This window comes from Gallus gallus, chromosome 11 (genome assembly GCF_016699485.2).
Source record: "Gallus gallus isolate bGalGal1 chromosome 11, bGalGal1.mat.broiler.GRCg7b, whole genome shotgun sequence".
NCBI lineage: Eukaryota > Metazoa > Chordata > Aves > Galliformes > Phasianidae > Gallus > Gallus gallus.
In genome coordinates this window covers 13,621,753-13,641,999 of record NC_052542.1, presented here as the reverse complement: position 1 = coordinate 13,641,999, position 20,247 = coordinate 13,621,753, and the positions used below count along the sequence as shown (strand labels likewise).

At 43.0% G+C, this 20,247-nt stretch overlaps 1 protein-coding gene across 2 annotated transcripts in view; it reads right to left on the bottom strand.

Moving 5' to 3' along the window:
- Positions 1-17,885, bottom strand: part of VAT1L (vesicle amine transport 1 like) — a 46,623-nt gene extending 28,738 nt beyond the window's left edge. For both annotated transcript variants that reach the window (XM_040707188.2, XM_427969.8), the window contains exons 1-3: positions 17,434-17,885; positions 12,452-12,581; positions 9,726-9,941 (exon numbers count right to left, since the gene is read on the bottom strand). In XM_040707188.2, the coding sequence (XP_040563122.1) occupies positions 9,726-9,941; positions 12,452-12,581; positions 17,434-17,663 (576 nt within the window). In that variant the 5' untranslated portion in view covers positions 17,664-17,885. The remainder of the gene's footprint in view (positions 1-9,725; positions 9,942-12,451; positions 12,582-17,433) is intronic.
- Between the last annotated feature and the right edge of the window lie 2,362 nt (positions 17,886-20,247).

The following is a 20,247-nucleotide window of genomic DNA, read 5'->3' as shown; positions in this document are numbered from 1 at the left end:
CACGCATCCACTGGCACACACAGGTGTAAAACTATCTAACTATCCCTCGGTTACAGAAACTGGAACAAGAGCACTAACAAATAGGAGACAGATTTCTGGTAGCCAAATTCCGCCTCTCACTGCAACCACATTATTCCACTGGAGATAGTAGGGTTACGTGGAGGCGCCCAGAAGCAAGAAACAGCACTGTGATTCAGGAAATAACATCTAGCTGAATTTAGCAGATTCTTACTTACACTTACAGCCTCATGACTTATTGTCATTTGTAAACAGCATGCATGACTAGTAAAACCATCCATGGATAAACACATTTCAGCTCATTCAAACCAGAAACTCTGATTATTAGTATGTAAATACCAGTAATCAGTGCTTGGCTTTTATTTACAGTAGAATAATTGGATAATCCTGCATACCCTGGGGTCTTGGCATCTTCCCATTTAATGCTGAATGTAATTGCTAGTGACAATCATCAAAGCTGAACATCTCAAGAGGACAACAGTATTACTTTTACATGGTGGCATGCAAACAGAGTTAGTCAGTAAACAGCTATACAGCAAAAGCAGTTTCTGTGATCCTCTGGGCAGGTACCAACAGGTGAAGAGAAGGAACAGGAAAGGATGCGTTCTAATTCTTTCTTTACAGGTGAGAAATGGAAATAGTGCAGCATAAATAAATTGAACATAAATTGAACAACATGTCCAGGAGCTCAGAGAAACCTACAGCAGGACCCAGATCTGAATGTAGATCTGTAGCACAATAATCCAATACCAAACATAAATGAGCTTTTCTTTTTTAAATCATCCACTATTTTCCTAGATTGGAATCCTTAATTTAATAGAAATCATAGGCAAATATCTTCCTGAGGGAGGACATCACAAGATGAGATGTTTTCTAGCAGCACAGTTTCACTCTTTTTATGCTGCCTTTCTCTGTTTCTTATCAGCTCAGTCTGAAGCCTCCAAAAACACAGAATTACAAGAAAAAACAATCTGACTTTTGTATCTCTCCTTTTCTCAGCTATTTTCTTCCAGTAATCAAATTCTCATTTTCTATGCCTTCCAGAAAATCATTACCCACAGTAATTTACATGGTTAAATGTAATTTTTTACATGGTTTTTTACATAAAAAACTACATTAGTATTTTATAACATATGCTAATTGAGTGAAATTCTGACATTATTGATTTATTCTTTAATTAGTTTTTCTGCATCTTCAGTGTAACTCAGGAATACAAGGGATAATGAATGCATCCTGAATCAAAGGCAGTGTATGTTTAGAAGGTCAAATATTGGAGTAGGAAACATGCTTTTTATCCTGATTAATGCTTAACTAAATGACCATCAGAAGAACAGGAGAAATGCATAAAAAACATCACAGTATACATAACCTATTTTCTTCCTTTCACCTCCCATAGAGATAAGCTTATCTCAGACCCTACATGAGAATACTTCCCAGCTTTCTGTGGATAATTAAACCCTAAAACTGACTCACATGACCAGTATTTTTATAACTGGATGAACAAAATCACTGCATTATTCTGTGGCAATTCCACGAAACATTCTTCTACAGCTTTCTGAAGCTGACCTTGGTTTGCACTTATTTTTGTGCAAAGTATTCCTAATATTTCAAAATTATAGGAATAAAGGCAGATACTGGACTTAGCAAGATCTCCTCACCTAAACAGCAGAACTGAACTCACCCTACAAACTTGAATGTTTCACTAATTTCTGTGGAATTCGACTAAGCTCCAGAACAGCACTGCAGCTATGCAAGTTGCTCTTAAGTCTCTTTTCTAATCCCTCAAGTCATTTAGCTACTTTTGGATTAGCAGCTTTTGTTTTAGAGGGCTATACATGTTAATTGCAAGTGTGAGGGGCCCCAGTATTCAGAACGCCCACAGTTTACAAAAGAAATACGCACAAGGACTTGTGCAGCTGGAAGGAAAAGCATCCTCCTCTTCCCTGGGCTATGGAGGAGCAGGTGGGCTCTCCTTGCTGACTCTGCCTGACTGCACTCGCCCTGACCACAGGGCACCACTGTCTTCTCCTTTGCATTCCAAACCATTCCCTTCCCCAAACCTACTCTGTGGTAGACAGAAGAAAGGCAGCTGTTTGCCTTCTCTAAGCCCCCCACCCAGACAGAATCTCCAGGAGTTCTTCTCCCAGCCTGTATACATCTCTGGGATAACCCAGACTCAAAAGCAAAACCTTGCACTTTGCTTTGCTGAACCTCATCAGGCTCATGTGGGCCAACCTTTCAAATTTATCAAGTAGATACTTCCCGAAGGAGGGAAAACTGATAAAGGGCAAAAAAAGTAATTCTCATACGGATACTTACTTTTATGTTCAAGGAGATTCAGCTGCCTTTCAATAAACTAATCAGTTGCTTCACAGAAGCGATAGATATGATCACAAATTATTTCCTTACAAGGGAATTAATCTGCTTTAAAATCTATATATAAGGACTGCTCCAAAAGGAATGGCTTCTATTTCAATATCTCGGCCCATGACATTAGAAATGGATGTTGCTGGTACGACAGTGGAGCTTGTTCATTGCTGGCAAAGAAGCACAGCTAACGGTGGTGACTACACTGAAAAACAGCATTTTGTAGCTGAGAATTTGCTCTATTAATAGTGTTATTGTGCTCTTTATACCTGTTGTAGTTTCCATGGAAATCAATAGAAGGCATTACCTTCAGAGCAATCCAGCTACGTGCACACACACACTGTTTATCATACAGAACTGCACACTGACAAACAGCTTGGGCTACAGTGTTCTATGGAAGCAAAGCATGCCTCGTGCACTGGACTTGGCACAAGAGCCTTGCATCTCAATTCAAAGTCTGTCTGACAGATTCCTTTGCAAGGGATCCTGACAATTTATGACATCACTGTGTTGAATCTAATCTAAACATGTGATTATTATAGAATCTACTTTAAGTGGATACATTTCTATCAGTTTTAGTTCCAGTAAAAAGACTGGAATTTGTATACAGTTGTTTGCTTTAAAACCCAACTTTAAACCTGCAGGATCAGAAACTTCTCATGCTGAGACAGTCATACAAAGGAAAGGAAAAGCAAATTTTAAATAAAAATGAAACAGACCACTTTGTTCATTTAAGCAATTTCGAGGTTAAAAACATGGAAATGTCACGGGCATTGAGAAGTCAGTATGAAAAGCATGACTACATGAAAATTTACTAATGTAATCAGCTTATTACTACTAACTTAACAGTGGGTGAATTATAAATAAATTACTGAATTTCTGAAAGGTTCTGCCCCAAAGGCACAAGACAGACCAGTCTGCACTGATGTACAGCACTCACACATCAGTAGTCTTCCACGCACTCTTTTTGCTCTATATATTTTGCTATGATATAACCTGAGCCTAGCCTTACAGCAGGAATGAACAAACCATCTACAAGATAACACCCAGCAAAATGGCATCTATGAGTAAGAAATGATCACTTCTGGAGTATATTTTTGCAGCCCTGAGGTGCTATGGCATTTCAAAACTCACTCAGACTTATACTTGTACACAAAAGCTGTCTGGAACTGAACACGAAGATAACTCACGCTTCCAAAATGCACTGATGCCACATGCCCATATTTGAAGGTGATATGAAGTACACAAAGAGTAAGAAAAGTGCAAGAGAGGACATCTACGGATCTCCTGGCATCACAAGAACTTTTTTTTGTGGTGTCAGGAGAAGCCAGCTGTACAGTACTCCATCTCCTGAGGGTGTTAATTTTCTGGTACAGCAGAGGAAATTGGAAACCAGGAACTCAAGTGAACACTGCAGAGTGGACAAACAGAGCAAGCGTTAAAGCAGCATCCGTTACACTCAGTGCACCACAGTGAGTTTTGGAGGAGGGTCACAGTGAGGTAACAAGCTCTTGTTATCCTAAGACTGACTTCCCGCAAAAGTCAGCAGGGAATGCTTTCTCCTCCCCCCTTGAAAAACTGTGAAGTTAGAGTGCAACCAAAACTCACATCTGTATCTACGTCTGGCATAAACCCCCTGCACCAAAGGGAGCTACATCAGCATCCACCTGCCATGATTCTTGCTCAGAGCAGGCAAACTCAATTGGAAAAGGCAGAACAGCTGAGGAAGAGTTCAGCAGTGACAGCCTGGGAGGTGATTCAGCAGGAGACTCAGGGAAAGGACCCGTCCTCTGAGGAGAGCAGAAAGAAAGGCCTTCAGACACCACAGCCTGCTTTGGTCAGGGAAACTGCTTTTTGTGTATGGCTTGCCAAGCTTTTGTGTTTGATTAACAGATTATGCTCTGAGGCAGTGTCTGGAAATAGACTCAGGCATGGCACTGGGACTTTCCTGTGCTGCTGAGGGAGCATATCCATTGCTTTAGAGGCATTCACATGGCACAGGGCATCACAGTGTAAAGACACCCTGTCTGGCTTCAAACGAGACAGCTAGGGTACTGAAAGCAGCTACACACAGCTTTGTGTGGGCTGATTTATTCTCTTCCTTTTCAGAGAGAGATGAAATAGGAGAAAAGCACTTGGGGTGTATTTATTAAGTGCAGAATGCCTATGAACTACTAAGAAGAAAACAGCAAGTGCAGTTCTGGAAGGTACTGGATAAAGTTTTCATCAGATCGAGAAGCTGTAATGCCATTGTGCAATATATTAGTTGAGACCATCAGAAAAGAGGAGTAAATTCCAATAGCATGTATTCAAGAAGAACTAACTCAAATACGAGACAAGAGTGCTATTTAATGTACTCCTACCTGCTATGTGCAGACAGACCTAAATTCAATCAGCCCACATGATGTTAAAAAGGATCAGGGATGCTGAGAGACCTGTTCTAGAAGGCTGGATTTCAGACTGCCCACTGCTGCTTTGCAGCCACTCAGCTCAAAGCCCAGGAAATACTTCTGTGTGGAGTACTGTGTGTAGGATGCTCAATGAAACAGACATCTGACCTTATTATGGAAACTGAGCGTGCACAAGCAAACTTGCTTTCAACCTGAAAAACACAGGCAAAGGAAAGATCTGATTCTGAGCATCTACTTTCTAACCATACATACATACCATCAAAGAGATATGAAGGAACTGTCTCAAGATGAAAGAACACTTAATTAAAACGAAGGGGCAAGAGAAGATACAGAGGTACATTAATTGGCTACAAATTAAATCTGGAAATCGAGGAGGACTTCTCATCATGCAAGACAGAGCAGGGAAAATTTGAAGGGATAAATGCAGAGTTCTTTTGTTTTGTTTTTTTCTTTTAGGAAGAAATCTGATCATTCTTTTGAAGGAGTTCCTGTGATACCCTGAGATCAGCTCCTAAAGAGTGCCTGTTCTTTGTCAGATAGATGTTGCCACTCTGGTGATTCATTTTGGAACACATCCTCAAATATTTGCAATTTATGCAGGGGAGGCGAAATAAAAACAAGGGCCCCTGCCAAGCAGTAACCCATCTTGCCAGGATGACCTAAATCTGTTGCCAAGATTTATCCTTCCAATTCAAACAGGAGAGCTTGCATCTGTATCTTCCTCTACTTCCTCTTCTACTGAGCGTGAAAGGAAGGTCAGATCACAGCTTCAGGACAGCAAGCAATACTGCAGCTTGGTTCTAGCATCTGGGAGACTGAAATGTGAAAGAACTGGCTAGTAATCCTGCCTTGTATCTGAGGGGTGAAGCAATGAGATTGAAGTGTTTACACAATTGTGGTAAATGACCACTATTTTGTGCTCTAAACAGTTGAAATAGGCAGTATATAAAAATTAAACAGATGAGCAAATGGGCATAATGGCAGTCTCTAACAAATCTAAAGCCACAGAAGAATTCATCTCCCAAGCAGATATAATAGACAGAGAAATTGGATTTATTGCAGCTAGAAGTGATGATAGTTTTTTTTTTCCTTTTCTTTTTTAAATAGAGTAATCCTATAAAATACACTAATTCAATTAATCCAGGATACAGTTCACAAGTTTATGAAGTTGTTCTTCAAATTATTAATGTAATCTCATACAAGCCTGTACTGAAACGTACACTGAATGCACTGAATTGAACAGTCTTCATTTTAAAGAAATAATTGCTTCATGCAGCAGATCAGTCCCAGAGGAGTACGTGCTAATGCTCCGAATCCTCACTCAGCTGCCACTTAGCTACCCTTGAAAAAAATGTCACTTGAGTATATTTGTGACAGGACCTATTCTACCGCTATCTTACAGACGTTTCAAACATTAATTATAGAGTTTTACAGTTAAATTAAGCCACTTTCTCACCTGGGTATTTGTCCTATAGCAAGTCGTGTTCTTGCAAACCCCTCATGCTTTTGAGCTTTGGTTTCTGTGTGTGTATCTTCCTAAACTTTTAAAGTTCATTGCCAGCTGACCTCCCTATTTTAGCAATCAGTTCAGAAGGGCACTTACACATTTCCCTAGCTTTAAGCATTTAATCCTCACATGTACTATACAGTTTCATCTTGTTAACTGCTGAACTGCCCTGCTGCTCAGTATAATGGTCCACTTAAACAGAAGTGTTAAGTGATAGCATATGACCAGCCTTGCTCCTGTTGGATCTTAATCTGCAACAGAGGAATGATAAGAGAATGCTTTGCAATATACTAATTTCTTATCTATGAGAAATGTGAGCCAGAAGGCCCCTAATATTTCTCCAGCCTACTTCACCTTCCAGGATGACAGCTGACAGTTGGTTTCTCTTAATTTCTCCTATGTCAACAGATAGAAAGAAGAAAACCAAAACACCCATTGCAGCTCCCATTCCAAACAACCAAAATCAACAACCTGACCCTAGGAAACAAAAGTAAACACTGTCTCCTCTTTCAAATCCCCTTATCTAAGCACTGCAGCAGGTCTTTCTCATTAGATGGGAGGCTACAGCATGCATGCAGTGCTACAAGCAGTCTGTGACTGTCCGTATTTCTCCTCCTGTTTCAGAGAGACAAGATGCTTCCCTACAGCCATCTTTCCTACCATGAAGATCACACAACTCCCTGACCTTTTAGCTGAGTGGGAGGCAGGGAGCATTTTCTTTTTTTTTTTTTTTCTACATTATCTTCTGATATCCTTTGAAACTTCCAGAAGTAAATCACCTTAACCAAAACACCCGGTCAGATACCGAATGATACCACCACATACTAAACATACCCCAGGCACAGATGGGAAAGCACCTCCCTACCAAAAATATCTACCAACAAAAACAAGGCCACATGAATACGTTGAGGCAACACAAAAATAAAGGTCCCTGAGAATTCTCCCTGATTCTGCTCTTTGAGAAAGCTGCAGAATTCTCCTGAAGGGAGCTGGGGAGCCAGAACAAAGAACCTCACAAAAGCTTTTTGAAGCAACAAGTTCTTTTTTTTTTTTCTTCTTTTTTTTTTTTTTTAATAAACTGCCTGAAGTGGCTAAAATAATGATCGTGTATAATGAGAAAAGAAAATTACAAGCTTCTAGTCCCACAGGGAGCCTACTGTCTCATTAAAGTATTCTGGAATTTCTATGGCATTTAAAAACAAACTGGACAGGTTCTCTACATGCTGAAAATGTTAATGGACCTGATATCTATTAAAGCAATAACACAAACACACACAAATCTCTTCCCATAGTGACTTCAGTGTCAGCTTTCTGTTTTATTAGCAAAGCACTTCATGAAAATAATTTGCCTGGTTGAGGCTGTTATATTTTTCAAAGGATTAACAGAGTGTAAGAGTGGTTTAAGGGGGAATACGTGCCTTCAGCACATCCCCTCTGAAATCTTGAGTGGAAAATCACATCTGCAGTATGAGATTTTACCTGTAAGACCTACCAAGGAATGGAAAAAGCTCTTCCCTTCTGGTCCTAATGATACACGCCCTCCCCACCAAACCCAACAGCCTGCACGAAGCACTGCCCCCGTGACACAGCAATCAGCATCCTGCCCTGCAGGCTAACCAGCGCATCTCCATTTCATCTGCAGCCCTCCCCAGATCACACAGATCTACACTAATACTGCCCACTTTGGCTGCTCCTCCTGCACCTCTGGAAGCTCTGTTATTTAACTACTTCACACAGGATAAACGTGTTTTTTCTCTTGTTCTCCTGGGAGCCACACAGGACCTTCCCTACTTTAGCTTCTCTCAGAGGAGGCCCACAAGCAGCACAGCAGAGGACTATCAGAAAGATGCTCACTGGGCATCTGCAATGGCAGAAAGGAAGAAAGGCAGCAGCACCTTAACAGAACAGCCCAGCACAGGGCTTGCCCAGTGAAGAAGACTGCGTGTAGGTTAGTACAGTGTTAGCAGTGCTTAAGATGATGAAGAAATAATAGAGATGAGTGAAGCTAAAAAAAGAGAGAGGAAAAAAAAGAAAAAACGTAGCAAGGACATTTTATCCTAATAGAGACAGTCTAGACAGTCTATTCTAACAGTCCATTTTCTCTAAAGTTATGCATATGCATGCACTCTTGGGTGTTTTGCTAATTCAGTATGCTCAGCCTGGGTCCATGTGGAGTCAGCTGGGCTAGTGGCCTCACAGGTAAACACAGAGCCTTAAAGTCCTACCAAATATCCAGTTCCCCCAGTGTGTGGCCCCCAGTTGTTTTAACAGTCCTAAATTCCACATGAAAAGATTAAATGTTATAGAACAATGAAGTCAGCCATAATGCTCTAGGTTGTACTGTGCTGAAACATAATAAGATTATAAATTCCATTCATTTACAGAAGTTTTCCAAGAGGATCATTTACTGCAAGTAGGATTATTGTTAACTAAAAATACTTTGTGCAGGGAACTGATGAATTTATTCCTTTGATTACAGACTTCATTTATATGAGAACCTAAAAGAAGGTCTAAGGGCATAGAATCAGGGAAAAGGTGTTTGGGGCTGCCTACCAGACACTTCAGTAGACAATAAAATATGAACTTAGCATAAATAAGGCATAATAGTAAAACAGAGGAGGTACTCTAAAAGGTTGAGATCTGCTCATGTTCTAAGGTCATAAAGTCTGTCTTATGGAAGAGGACCGCATAATTTCCAACATAAACATATTTCCCTGCAGGCGTCTTAATATTTTATTCAAGAGAGATTTTTCCAAAGATATTTCAAGCAATTGGTAACACCAAATGCTGGCTTCTCGTGTCACTGTGTGCCTTGGTGTTCCACCCAGCCCATTCAGCCATTGCTTTGCCTATGCAGTGCAACGTCTCTTTACTGACAACCCAAAACACGGCGTGCAGCAGCCACCTCTGACTCAAATTCTACATTTGTATGGCATTTTCCTCCGATTTGGCACAATAATAATTTCCACTGCTTTCAATCCCAACAGAGGAAAAAAGTATACTGCTTTTCACAAAGAAACATCACACCTGCACACAGTATCTGCAGGAATATTCCAAGAGGGCCATTTACTGCACGGAGAATTACAGTTACCATGAAGACCTTATGAAGGGAGCTGATTTATTTAACCCTTTCATTACAGCCTTCTTTCACAATGACCAAGTACAAAGTGCAGAAAGGCAGGGATACAAAGTTTGAGTAACACTTACTTGTTGATTTCTGAGTACGTTCTAAAGGCTTTTGGTGCTTTTTGGGGGTAGAGTTGATTGTCACAGCATTTTTATTTCACCAAAAGCCTGCATCACTTTCTGACGTAGCTCCTGCACCACAATCCCTCACGTAGGAAAGACTGATTTCAAATCAAACCACAGCATCTGGCTTATTTCAGTGACTTGACAGGAAAGTAAGAGAAGCTCCAACTTACCACCCCACCTCCTGCAGAGTGAACCAGCACAGACATGCCTTCTCTTAGGTTAGCAACTTCAAAGAGCATCATGTAGGCAGTTACAAAGTTCATGGGAAATGCAGCAGCTTCAGAAAAACTCATGTCATCTGGGATCTTGTAAACAAATTCTGCCGGGGTACAAACAACTTCAGCCCATGCGTTGTAGTTTACAAAAGCCATGATTCTGTCTCCAATCTACAAATAAGGACAGAAAAATCATTGAGAATACGTGCGCAACTAAAACTGTAGATAGGAACTTCTAAGATCTGCAGCTCTCTTGTTCAAGCTGTGGATGACACATAGTAAAGATAATGGTGGTCCATACTGTTAGAAACACACCAGTATAGAACAGGCAGATTTTGATCTCCCAAGTACTTGTCATCACTTTGGCTTTGGGATATTGTGGGTTAGCTAGATGCTAAGGTGCTGCTGACAGTTCTGAAAGGTTTATATCTCTCTTAGAAGGAAAATACAGAAACAGAACTGTCATTCCAGTTTTCCTGAGATCCCTCCTCTGTTTGAAATTCACATTCAAATTAGCAATGCGTCACTGGTAAGCATTCTGTGGTTTCCTTTTGCTGTTAGCAAAGTGTATAAAATCCAAAGTCTGTTCAGATTAATTAGTACGTTCACAGTCCTATATCCTTGCAAACAAACATAACTGATTACCAAAAAGAATGCAAAGGAGAGAGACCCCTCACAGGAGGGGTTTCCTTAATAATAATAGTAAAAAACATATTTTACTATGAACATTATACAGAAGCTGTGCATCATGTCAGTTTGTGTCTCAGCTCGTGAAAACCATCCCCACAACTATAGATCACACCTGTTACTTCTGAGCTCAGTACAAATCAGCTTTTGCTTTTGGTGGGAGGAAGAAGAGGCTGTTACTCTACTACTTCCTAAAAAAAGGGGGCTTTCTTTCAACGTAAAGCATGTTCTTACACATCTCTTTCAGAATGGACTGCCACTCCATGTCATCATATCACACAATAATGCAATCACAGCTAGTAAAGACAATAAATAGTTGGCAATATCTCAATTGTAAGATGTCTGAGCACAATGCAGCTTGAACAGGACTTGAACTGGAGGGGATTTATAAAGGGAAAGGAGGTCAGAAAATATAGGGTGCAATCTCAGCAATTCCTGCAGTCACTACAAACAGAGGTAACAACATACGCCAACAAGACAACGAGCATCTGGCATCCTCCTATTCAGTGTAAAAATTCAAAGAAGCTGACAGAACATTACTGCATCTTCATCTTGGATCATTCCCCTGGTGATGGGTTCATACCTGTGCACAGCATTATTTCAAGTTTCAGATCTTCTTTAAGATTACTTAAGACACCACCACAGCTATGCAAACTATATGTAAAAAGTAAAATACCATGACTTACTTAGATTTCAGGACGTACACCAGGGCACAAACATGCTTTATGGTCAGAACAAAGTAATAATCTTCAGAGACCCAGTACATTCATTCAGGTTATATGTTACTCAGAAAAGAACCATATGATGTTGCCTTATATGATGCCCTTTAAAAATAGCAGGAACATTTAAACTAAGAATGCTGATCTAGATCAAAAAACTTCCTACTGTCCTTTCATAAAATATTCCTCCATATGGACTACAGCTAACAATACTAGAGCTGAACAACTGAAGCAGAAGAGTTTTTCAAATAGTTAAGTTTCCGTTCAGTTACTGATTATCACAAAAACATTGAAAGATTATGATTTATTGCAAGGCAGAGACAAGGCAGGAAGGGGAAAAAATGGAGAAATGTCCTAAGAGCAGCTTATCATTGACACCCTACTGGAAACCAAATTGGCCATCTGTACTCAGCAGAGAAATTCTGAAGCTTTTCTGGAGCCACAAAATGATTACTTTTAAATAAATTTTAGGTAATTGCCTTCTTAAGATCAAGATACAGTAAGAATTTAGAAATGCAATCATACTTAATGACATGATAGAATCAGCAAATAGCTGATATAAGATTGACATGCATTAACTCAGTTGTTTCCTATTTCAGAATTTTTATATCTAATGTAAGTAACAGAGTACAAGATTGGAGGGAACAGAGGTGTTTAATATCAGTAATGAAAACAGAAGGTAGAACACAGCACTGTTTATACACAATACACTGAAGAGTACATAACACCAGCCAGTTCTGATAGCTTTATTACACACATTAACTATCTGTCATTTATCATTACTCCGTTAGGCAAAACAGATTCTGATCATTCAAGAAGAAGTTAAGACATATGCAGAATCAAGGTCCTATTATTGTCTGCACCATATGAATGCATGCAGCTGTAAGGAATGCTTGTCACAGTTGGGGCCTTGTTAACTCAAGATCAAGAACTGGAACTAGCATCAGTAGTGCATGGGTTTCAAGGAACTGAACCCACGGCCAAGAAAAGTTAACTCAGTTTCTTGAAGCTCATCAGTTCCTACAAAAACCATCTGGATGTGCACACAGCACAGGTGACTTTTCAGGAAGGATCTGAAGAAGACTAAAGCGGTGGCTTTAGAAACCAATTGAAGAGGTCATTCTCATGCTTGGGAAGCAGAAAGGAAAAATTGCTGTTTCAGATCTCAACGTGATGATGAAGGCTGCTGGCACTGGCAGGACAGAAAGCAAGCAATAACAATCTCAGTGAAAAGGTACTTATTTAGTCTTTCCCTGAAATTAAAGAAAATATTACCTCAAATCCTTTCACGCTATCTCCAAGAGCTTCTACGATTCCAGAGCACTCAAAGCCAGGAACAAGCGGCGTCTTAGGGGGGTTGTCAATATTGCCCTGTCGCACCATCAAGTCAATAAAATTCAAACCACTGTAAAGCACAAGAAAAACAAACAAACAAACAAAATCAGAGCTATTGCCATACATCAAAGCAAAGGGGGAAATCTTGATCCGAGAGACGACAAAGACAGAAATCGTGGGCAGAAGCACACATGCAAGGGCAACCGCATCCATCCTTAAACAGAGCTCTAAAGCATACGGACTGCTTAGGAGTCACATGTAAAAATTCACAGGGGCCATTTCAAATTCATAACAGAGAAACGTGATTTCCATGAAGGCATCACTAGTTGGCAAAGAAAACCAGTTCAATTTAAGAAACAAACAAACAAAAGAACCCTCAGACACTGTAGGTGTTTTGGTCCAAAAGTAACCTGACGGAACCATCCTAAATTCAGAAGTGACTCCAAGAACGAATTGCATTCATCCCAGATAGGAGTCCAAACTGTGATGAGAACTCGTTCAGCTGCAGGCAGGCCATTGTTGTAAAACTCTTCCTCCTGAACCACTTTTACACAGTTTTACAATGGCTATTGAGGTCTTTGGAATCTTCAGGGCTGCTGCTCAGGAAGTTGACAGCTCCCCCCTGCAGCCTGAGCTCTGCAAAAAATCTTGAAGCACCTTTGCTTTGTCTTTTGTATGCTATCCAGTTTTATTTAATAACACGCAGTTTCCTAGGTAGACTCCAAAACAAAATGAAACAAACAAGAAAACCAACAACAAGGTCCCAAGTTTATCCACTATGTGTACATACCGATTCCAGAAGCAAAAGCCATACATAGAGTTAAAACTTCTAACACTTACAGCAACAGTCTAACAATATGCTTTAGCATTAATCCACCCTTGTAAAACACAGCCCTGTGTTTATTGTTAGTTGGAATTGCTGCATACTAACTCCCCCATGTCTATGAAGCTATGCACGCTGCCAGTCCTACTCATGCATATGATGCCAACAACTGCTCTGATACATAAAAATTACTGATGTGTACAAGTATTTATGAGATAGAGCTTTAGTCAGACACTAATCAAGACACTCACAGACTGAACAGACCCAACAAACAAAGACAGAAGAGACACGCAGCACAAACATGAAGACAAGACAGCATTCATGAGATGTAGGTCAATGGAGAGAGGGGAGGAAAAAAAAATTAAAAAAAAAATTCACCAAATGTAAATATTTGTAACTGAGGTACACAGTTTAAAAATGAGCTGAACCCATCGCCTTCAGCTCCAAAGGTACAATTACTGATTATTTTTGGAAAACATGGCTATAACAACCTCGCTTGACCAACTGGGGGAAATTTAAAAAATAAAATCCACAAACACACACCATATGCACATACACAAAGCTCATCATATTGCCATACGGAAGGGTAGGAGGGTTTGGGTACAACTGGGTTGGGAGCTTTGAAATTAATTTGGAAAGACCACTACTTATCCAGTGGCCAAGGCCAGCCCTGCGTTGCCACTGAGACGCTGATACACGAAACAGCAATTCTGAACAACAAAATGCCTGTGAAGCAGTCAGTGTGTGGGAAAAAAAAAAAAAGATGACAACAATAAAACAAACACATAAAAAACCCACAAAACAACCATAATTAAACCGCTAAGCAATCACCTTCAGTCTCCTATGGGCCTACGTGTTTTCATGCCCATGTTGCTCTCATTTACGCATTTGGTTTCATTCCCCTGCACCATCTCGTATAAATGAGTTGCTATTACCCAGATTTGAACAAGTCTTATCCACAACAAAGCTGAAAGTATAACTGGGTTGTATGATAAAACCAGCAAATTATTATTTTGAATCATATGGAGAACCCAAAAATGAATAGCTATCTTAGTAACTATCTCCAGGACATCCAACCTTGTCAAATCCTTCATTGAGATTCAACCTACAGCAGATACAGGAAAAGGGGAATTTGGCTGCAAAGAGTATCATAAGAAAATGACAGAGATTCTAGAGAATGAACACCATTCATCTCCTGTATCAGCACAAACCAGCATAGCCTCTTCTGGTGTGCAGTACAAGACAGTGACTGCTGAACTTTCTGTACATGCATACGCAGAAGGGAAAGAGTAAATTCTATGTGACCCAGTGAGGAACAGCACACAGCTTCCTGCAATCATGTGCTCTACATCCTAAATCAAGAGCTGTGTGCACATGGAGATAGGGTAGCACATAAATTACCAGCATCAGTAGGCTGACAGAGAGGCTCTCAGCAGAACAGCACAGACAGTGGCGTGAGCTACACAGACTGACTTACACATCCATCTCCAAAGCCACTGTTTATCAAAATTGAATTATCTTTGAATCTGACTTTCTAGGTCTGCAATGCTTTGGCTTAATAGCTTTGAGGCTCTTGAATATTCACTTCTGTTATTGGGGTTTAACTTGGCTGCATTTTTTAAAAGCTATGGAAACTCCTGAGGGTGCAATGTGTGGGTGCAATGTTCTACTCTATCATCTTCTTTCATCATCAGATCAGCAGCGGTCACCTTGGTTCTCTTTGCTCTGATCCATGCACTGCAGGACGCCCAGCACTCCCACTACAAACCATCAGATCACGCTGACCAACGTCAGCACTCTGGTTTGGACAGGAGCTGCTTTTGATCTTTCCTATTTCACTGTAAGATTCCACTGATATTAAACACTGAAGTCACTGAAATACAGCAGAGCAAAGAAGAGCACTGAGTTGTACGTTCTTACGTCTCCTTTTACGCCAGCAACTAAATTGCCTGAAAATCACATGCTTTTCCTCCAGAAACAGCCACAGTACATGAACAAGACTCCTTTTACAAAGGAAATGGATACGCTGTCTCCTACTCTGCTACGCTGAGGATTTCTTTTATTTGCTCTCAATTTTTTTTCAAGTGCTGCTATCTCACAATCACCAGGTCAGAAGGATCACTTCTGCTTCATTCCTCACAACACACACGTATAAAGGCACAAGGCAGAAATGATTATAACAGAGCAAAGGAAAATAAAAGGAGGTAATTGCAGGACACCACTCCTTACTCACACATCTTATCTGAAATGTCTGTCTGGGATTGCTCGAGCTATTTGTCTCATCTATCAAACAACACGTACACTAATATTTTGTAGGCTGCAAATGGCAGTAAAAACAAATAGAGCGGTTTCAACTGCTCGGTCATCACCAACCAAAAATTATTTCAGGAGATATGCAGAAGCTGTGACTCAGCTTGGACATCAATGGCTGTTCCATCCATTAGTCACAGAATGAGGCTAACACATGACTCATCACAACCGAGACATTTTCAATTGGATCACTGATATGCCAGGCCTTCGGAAGGATAAGTCAGCATGCTAACAGCAACGTATCCTCCATCGCCTCTATTTATAGTGCCATACTACAAAATACACATACACACATAGTTTAACTGCCTTTACTATCTGTATTATTTACCATGCATGCTGTTCTTAAAATGATGATTAATTTTCTCCACAAGTTAACTATACCATGAAAGTCAGCGGGAGATCTGTTCCACTAAGCTTTATTTGGCAGCAGTACAACCTAAAGGAAGCTCATCTTTGACATGCTCAGCACTACGTGCATTAACAGGTGGATGCCACGTTGGGCAAAGCCAACAGACACTTCTGTTGCTCAGTATCCCAGACTAGACCACAAGCCCATCGTCACCCTGACCAACCTTCTGTATTTACAATGAAGAAGATCAGCTGATTGATTTTGGAAGCAAACTTTGGTGACCTGAGCACATATCAGTTCTACAGCCATGTATGAATAGGTTCAAATGTGCTTAGAATATGTAAGCTCTTGCAGGATAACTTCTGTTAACAGCTTAGAAGTATCACTAAGAAAACAACAGAAGCTTTTCCTCAGTGGAATAACAGCCTTACTTGACAGCAGAACGAGCTACCCAAGAGCTAAATGGGCTACCATTACTTCTTCTAGCTCTGGAACTTGCATTTCTCATCACAGCCAAAAGTCAAAAAATTAAACAACACAGAAGTCACAGCTATCGCTCCCTGTTCAGGTCTATGGATCTCACTTCTTGGGGGCGATACTTTGGGATTGTTGGGGCGGAATTCCTCTGCACAACCCTTACGATTCCCCGGTGCCAGCACCTCCCAGGCTGCAACACCCCTTAAGCCACCGGGGCGCTCCAGACCTAGGGCACATCCCATGGGTGCATTCCCCTGTGACACAACTCAGCCTTCCTCTGTGGAGGAGCCTTCGCCTCCTGGAAGCATCACGCCGCCCAACTGAACAGGACAGCGGGCGGCCAACCTGTGCCTTGGCTTACATCGATCTGATCTCTCAGACGTCAAGTTGTGCAGGAAGGCCCTCACGTTGTTCTCCTGCCACTCGAAAAAAAAAAATAATAATAATTCTATTTTCATAAAGGACCACGTGCACCGAGAACTAGCCCTGTAGGAAGCACAATCTGCTCCAGCTGTCTGGGGAAAACAGAAAAGCCGACGAGGAAAGCTGGCTGCGGGACGAGGGCAGACCGCTAAGCGGGCGGGGAGCGCGCCGTGCCGGCACCCAGCAGCGGGACCGGCGGACAGAGCACCGCAGGGACGGGACGGCGCTGCGCGACACGCGCGCACGGACAGCTCTCAGCAAAACAAAACCCCGAACGCGGCCGGACGCAGTTTTTCCCCGGATCTCCCTGACGGAGCCACGAAAATCGATGATTTCTGTCTCAGCGCCGCTCCTGACAGCGCGCGCGCCCAAACCTCCTCCCGGCGCGCAGCCCCGCTCCCCCGCTGGATGCCGGGCACGGGCGGCGGCCCGCGGGAAGCCACAAGTGGGGAAGTTCCCCCGCCGGGGACCCGCCGGCCCCCGCCCCAGCCGGCACTCAGCCCCGCGCACCCCCGCCCCGGCAGAGAGGCGATACTGGACCAGGCTTTCACGCGGATCTTCAGCTCCCCTTCCTGCGGCTCCGGCATGGCTTTCTTGGACACGCGGAGCTTGTTGAGCCCCCCGAAGGCGGACAGCACCACGGCTCTCATCTCCTTGGTGTCCGCCGCCCGCAGGCTGCCGCCCGCGCCGCCCTCGGCGGCCTCCTTGCCGCCCTCCTTCTCGATCATCTGCTCCGTCTCCTCCGCTCGCTGCGCTCCCTCCTTGGCCATGGCGGGGCTGCGCTGCGGCTCCCGCCGGCTGCGGCTGTGCGAGGCGCGGTGCCGCCGTGTGGAATGGCCGCGGGCACGGCGCGGGTCCGCCCGCCGCCGCAATGCACCGACTAGCTGCGCAGCACCATCCGCCTCCACGCGGCGGGAGGGGACCCCGCGGCCGGAGAAGCGGGACGGAGCGAAGCGCAGCTGAGGCACCGGCTCGGCGTCGCACCTGGCGGCAGGGCGGGGCGGGCGCGCCCGGAGGCGGCGCAGAGAGGGGGACGGCCGCGGGGTCTTCTCACGGGCTGGCGGCGGTGAGGAGAAACCGCTCAGCCCGTGAGGAGAAGACCCCGCCGCCCCACCTCGATTGTGCCGTCCCCGAGCCCAACGAGCCCAGCTCCTCACGAGGAGTGCCTATTCGTGTGCCAGGGCCGCTTGGGCATCTCCCGCCTTCCTCTGCCTTCACGACCCAAAGGCCTGAGGTCAGCGGGATGGAGCTGGCCTCACTGGGACGCCCTGGGGATGGACGCCTTGGTCCCTCCTCACCAAGGGCACAACACTCAGGTCTCTAATTGAGGTGCCTGGCACCTGAACTCAGCCTGTCATTTCCCTCTGGGATTGTAAAGCACCTCCTCCCCAGGGCTGCCCTCACATCGCTGAAGAGCCGGGCAGGTCAAGGTGTTCTTCACCGAGTCCTCGTCCCAGCTCTTGGGGCCAGCTGAGTGAGTGCTCTCAGTGCTGGAAAGAGCATCCAGGTGGACGGGTGCCTCACAAGCATTGTAAGCAAGCAACTCAAGTTTGAAGCTGTTGTGATGAATATTTCATAGAATCGTAGAACCACTTGCACTGGAAGGGACTTTTAAAGGCCGTCTGGTCAAGCTCCCTTGCCACGAACAGGGACACCCACAGCTCCATCAGGTGCTGAGAGCCCACCCAGCCTGACCTGGAATGTCTCCAGAGACGGGACATCCTCCAGCTCCCTGGGCAACCTGTGCCAGTGCCTCACCGCCCTTACTGTAAAAAACAACTTCCTCCTATCAAGTCTATATCTTTCCTCGTTTAGTATGAAACCATTTCCCTTTGTCCTGTCACAGCAGGCCCTGCTACAGAGTCTGTCCCCTTCCTGCTTACAGCCCCTTTATGTACTAAAGGCTGCTCTCAGGTCTCCCTGGAGCTTTCTCTTCTCAAATTCCATGCAGTGTATGCAGACAATATCCCTATGGAACTGGGTATGGATGGAGTGCTTCTTGCCAGCCCGCTGCAATGACTCAGTTCTCCTTGAGAAACATTGGGGCCCTTCTGACTTGTGATAGGGATTGTCTCTTTGCACTGTGGGTTTGTTGCAAATCAGAGTCGATCAGTATTCCTTATTTTCACAATGCACTTATTTCATCTTGGGTTATGTATTCACATTGCATTTGGGGAAAGCAGAAAAACTAAGCAATTCCTTAGTTACAACTGTAATGAGTAATGGGGTAAAACATTTTCATTCACATTAATGAGTAGTGTGAGATACACGAGAAACAGAGTTTTTGTATTTCTTTGTATTTAGTATGTAATGCTTTGGGACTTTCTGCCTAGTCTTTAGAACATTTGCAGGTATCATATTCTTTAAAGCCTATTTCTGAGAATTTTTCATCTCAGTCTGCTATAAATGAAGCAGTAAATAAATACATCTCAGGAGCAAAGGAGATGGAATGCCAGCCACAGGGGAGCTTTGCTGCCTTCATTACCTCGAGAAGTTTGAACAGATTTGATGAAAAGCGAAGTCTGATGCCTTAAATGTCTTTTAAGTTGTCCTTAAGACAACTTTTGGACAAGGATTCAAAAACTGCTCATTAACTCGATCGAGAATTTTCTCTGTGACGTATGAGAATGATGCCATCCCCTTTGCTCTGAGCAGCGTGTGGAGGCATCTCGCTACTTTAAAGGTCAGGAAGCATTTTTTTTCTTCCCTTGCTCCCCTGGTAATGGCATCAATATTCCCCTCCCTGTTTGCTATAAGCAGCTAATTTGGTGCTGTAAAAAGGAATACAAAGTTCTATCGCTTTAGATCTGGCCATTTGAATGCATGGCCAGGCAGGCAGCAGTTGAATAAAGAATAGCATGCATTTGATTCCTGATAATTCACTCAGCTGGCATCTTATTACATTTATTACACTCAGATGGTGAAGTGCAGTGGGAAAGTAAGATGGGTAGTACATGTCAGCTGAGTGGCATCCCAAGCGATCCAAGGCTGTGGGACAGCTGACATCACTCTGTGGGGCTGAAACATCCCCAAGTGAATTTGGACATTGAGATGGCATTTATTTTGCAGTGATTTACCTGCTAGTGTAGTCCCACTATGTGCTGATTACTTGGGAGTGTTTTGATTGACCCTGACTAATGATTTAAAGCTGTGTCGCTTGGACTGTAGTTTATCCTGAGTTATTTAATCCTATTCTGCTTGCCAGTCAGTATGCTTGAAGGATGGATGGCTATTCCACAGTTGGAATGTCTTGCTCAGGACAGAAGCAGGACTTGCCCTCGTTGGTTGTGGCAACTGAGGGAACATAGAACTCATATTTTTGCAGCAATGCTGAACAAAAAGCAATTAAGAGTT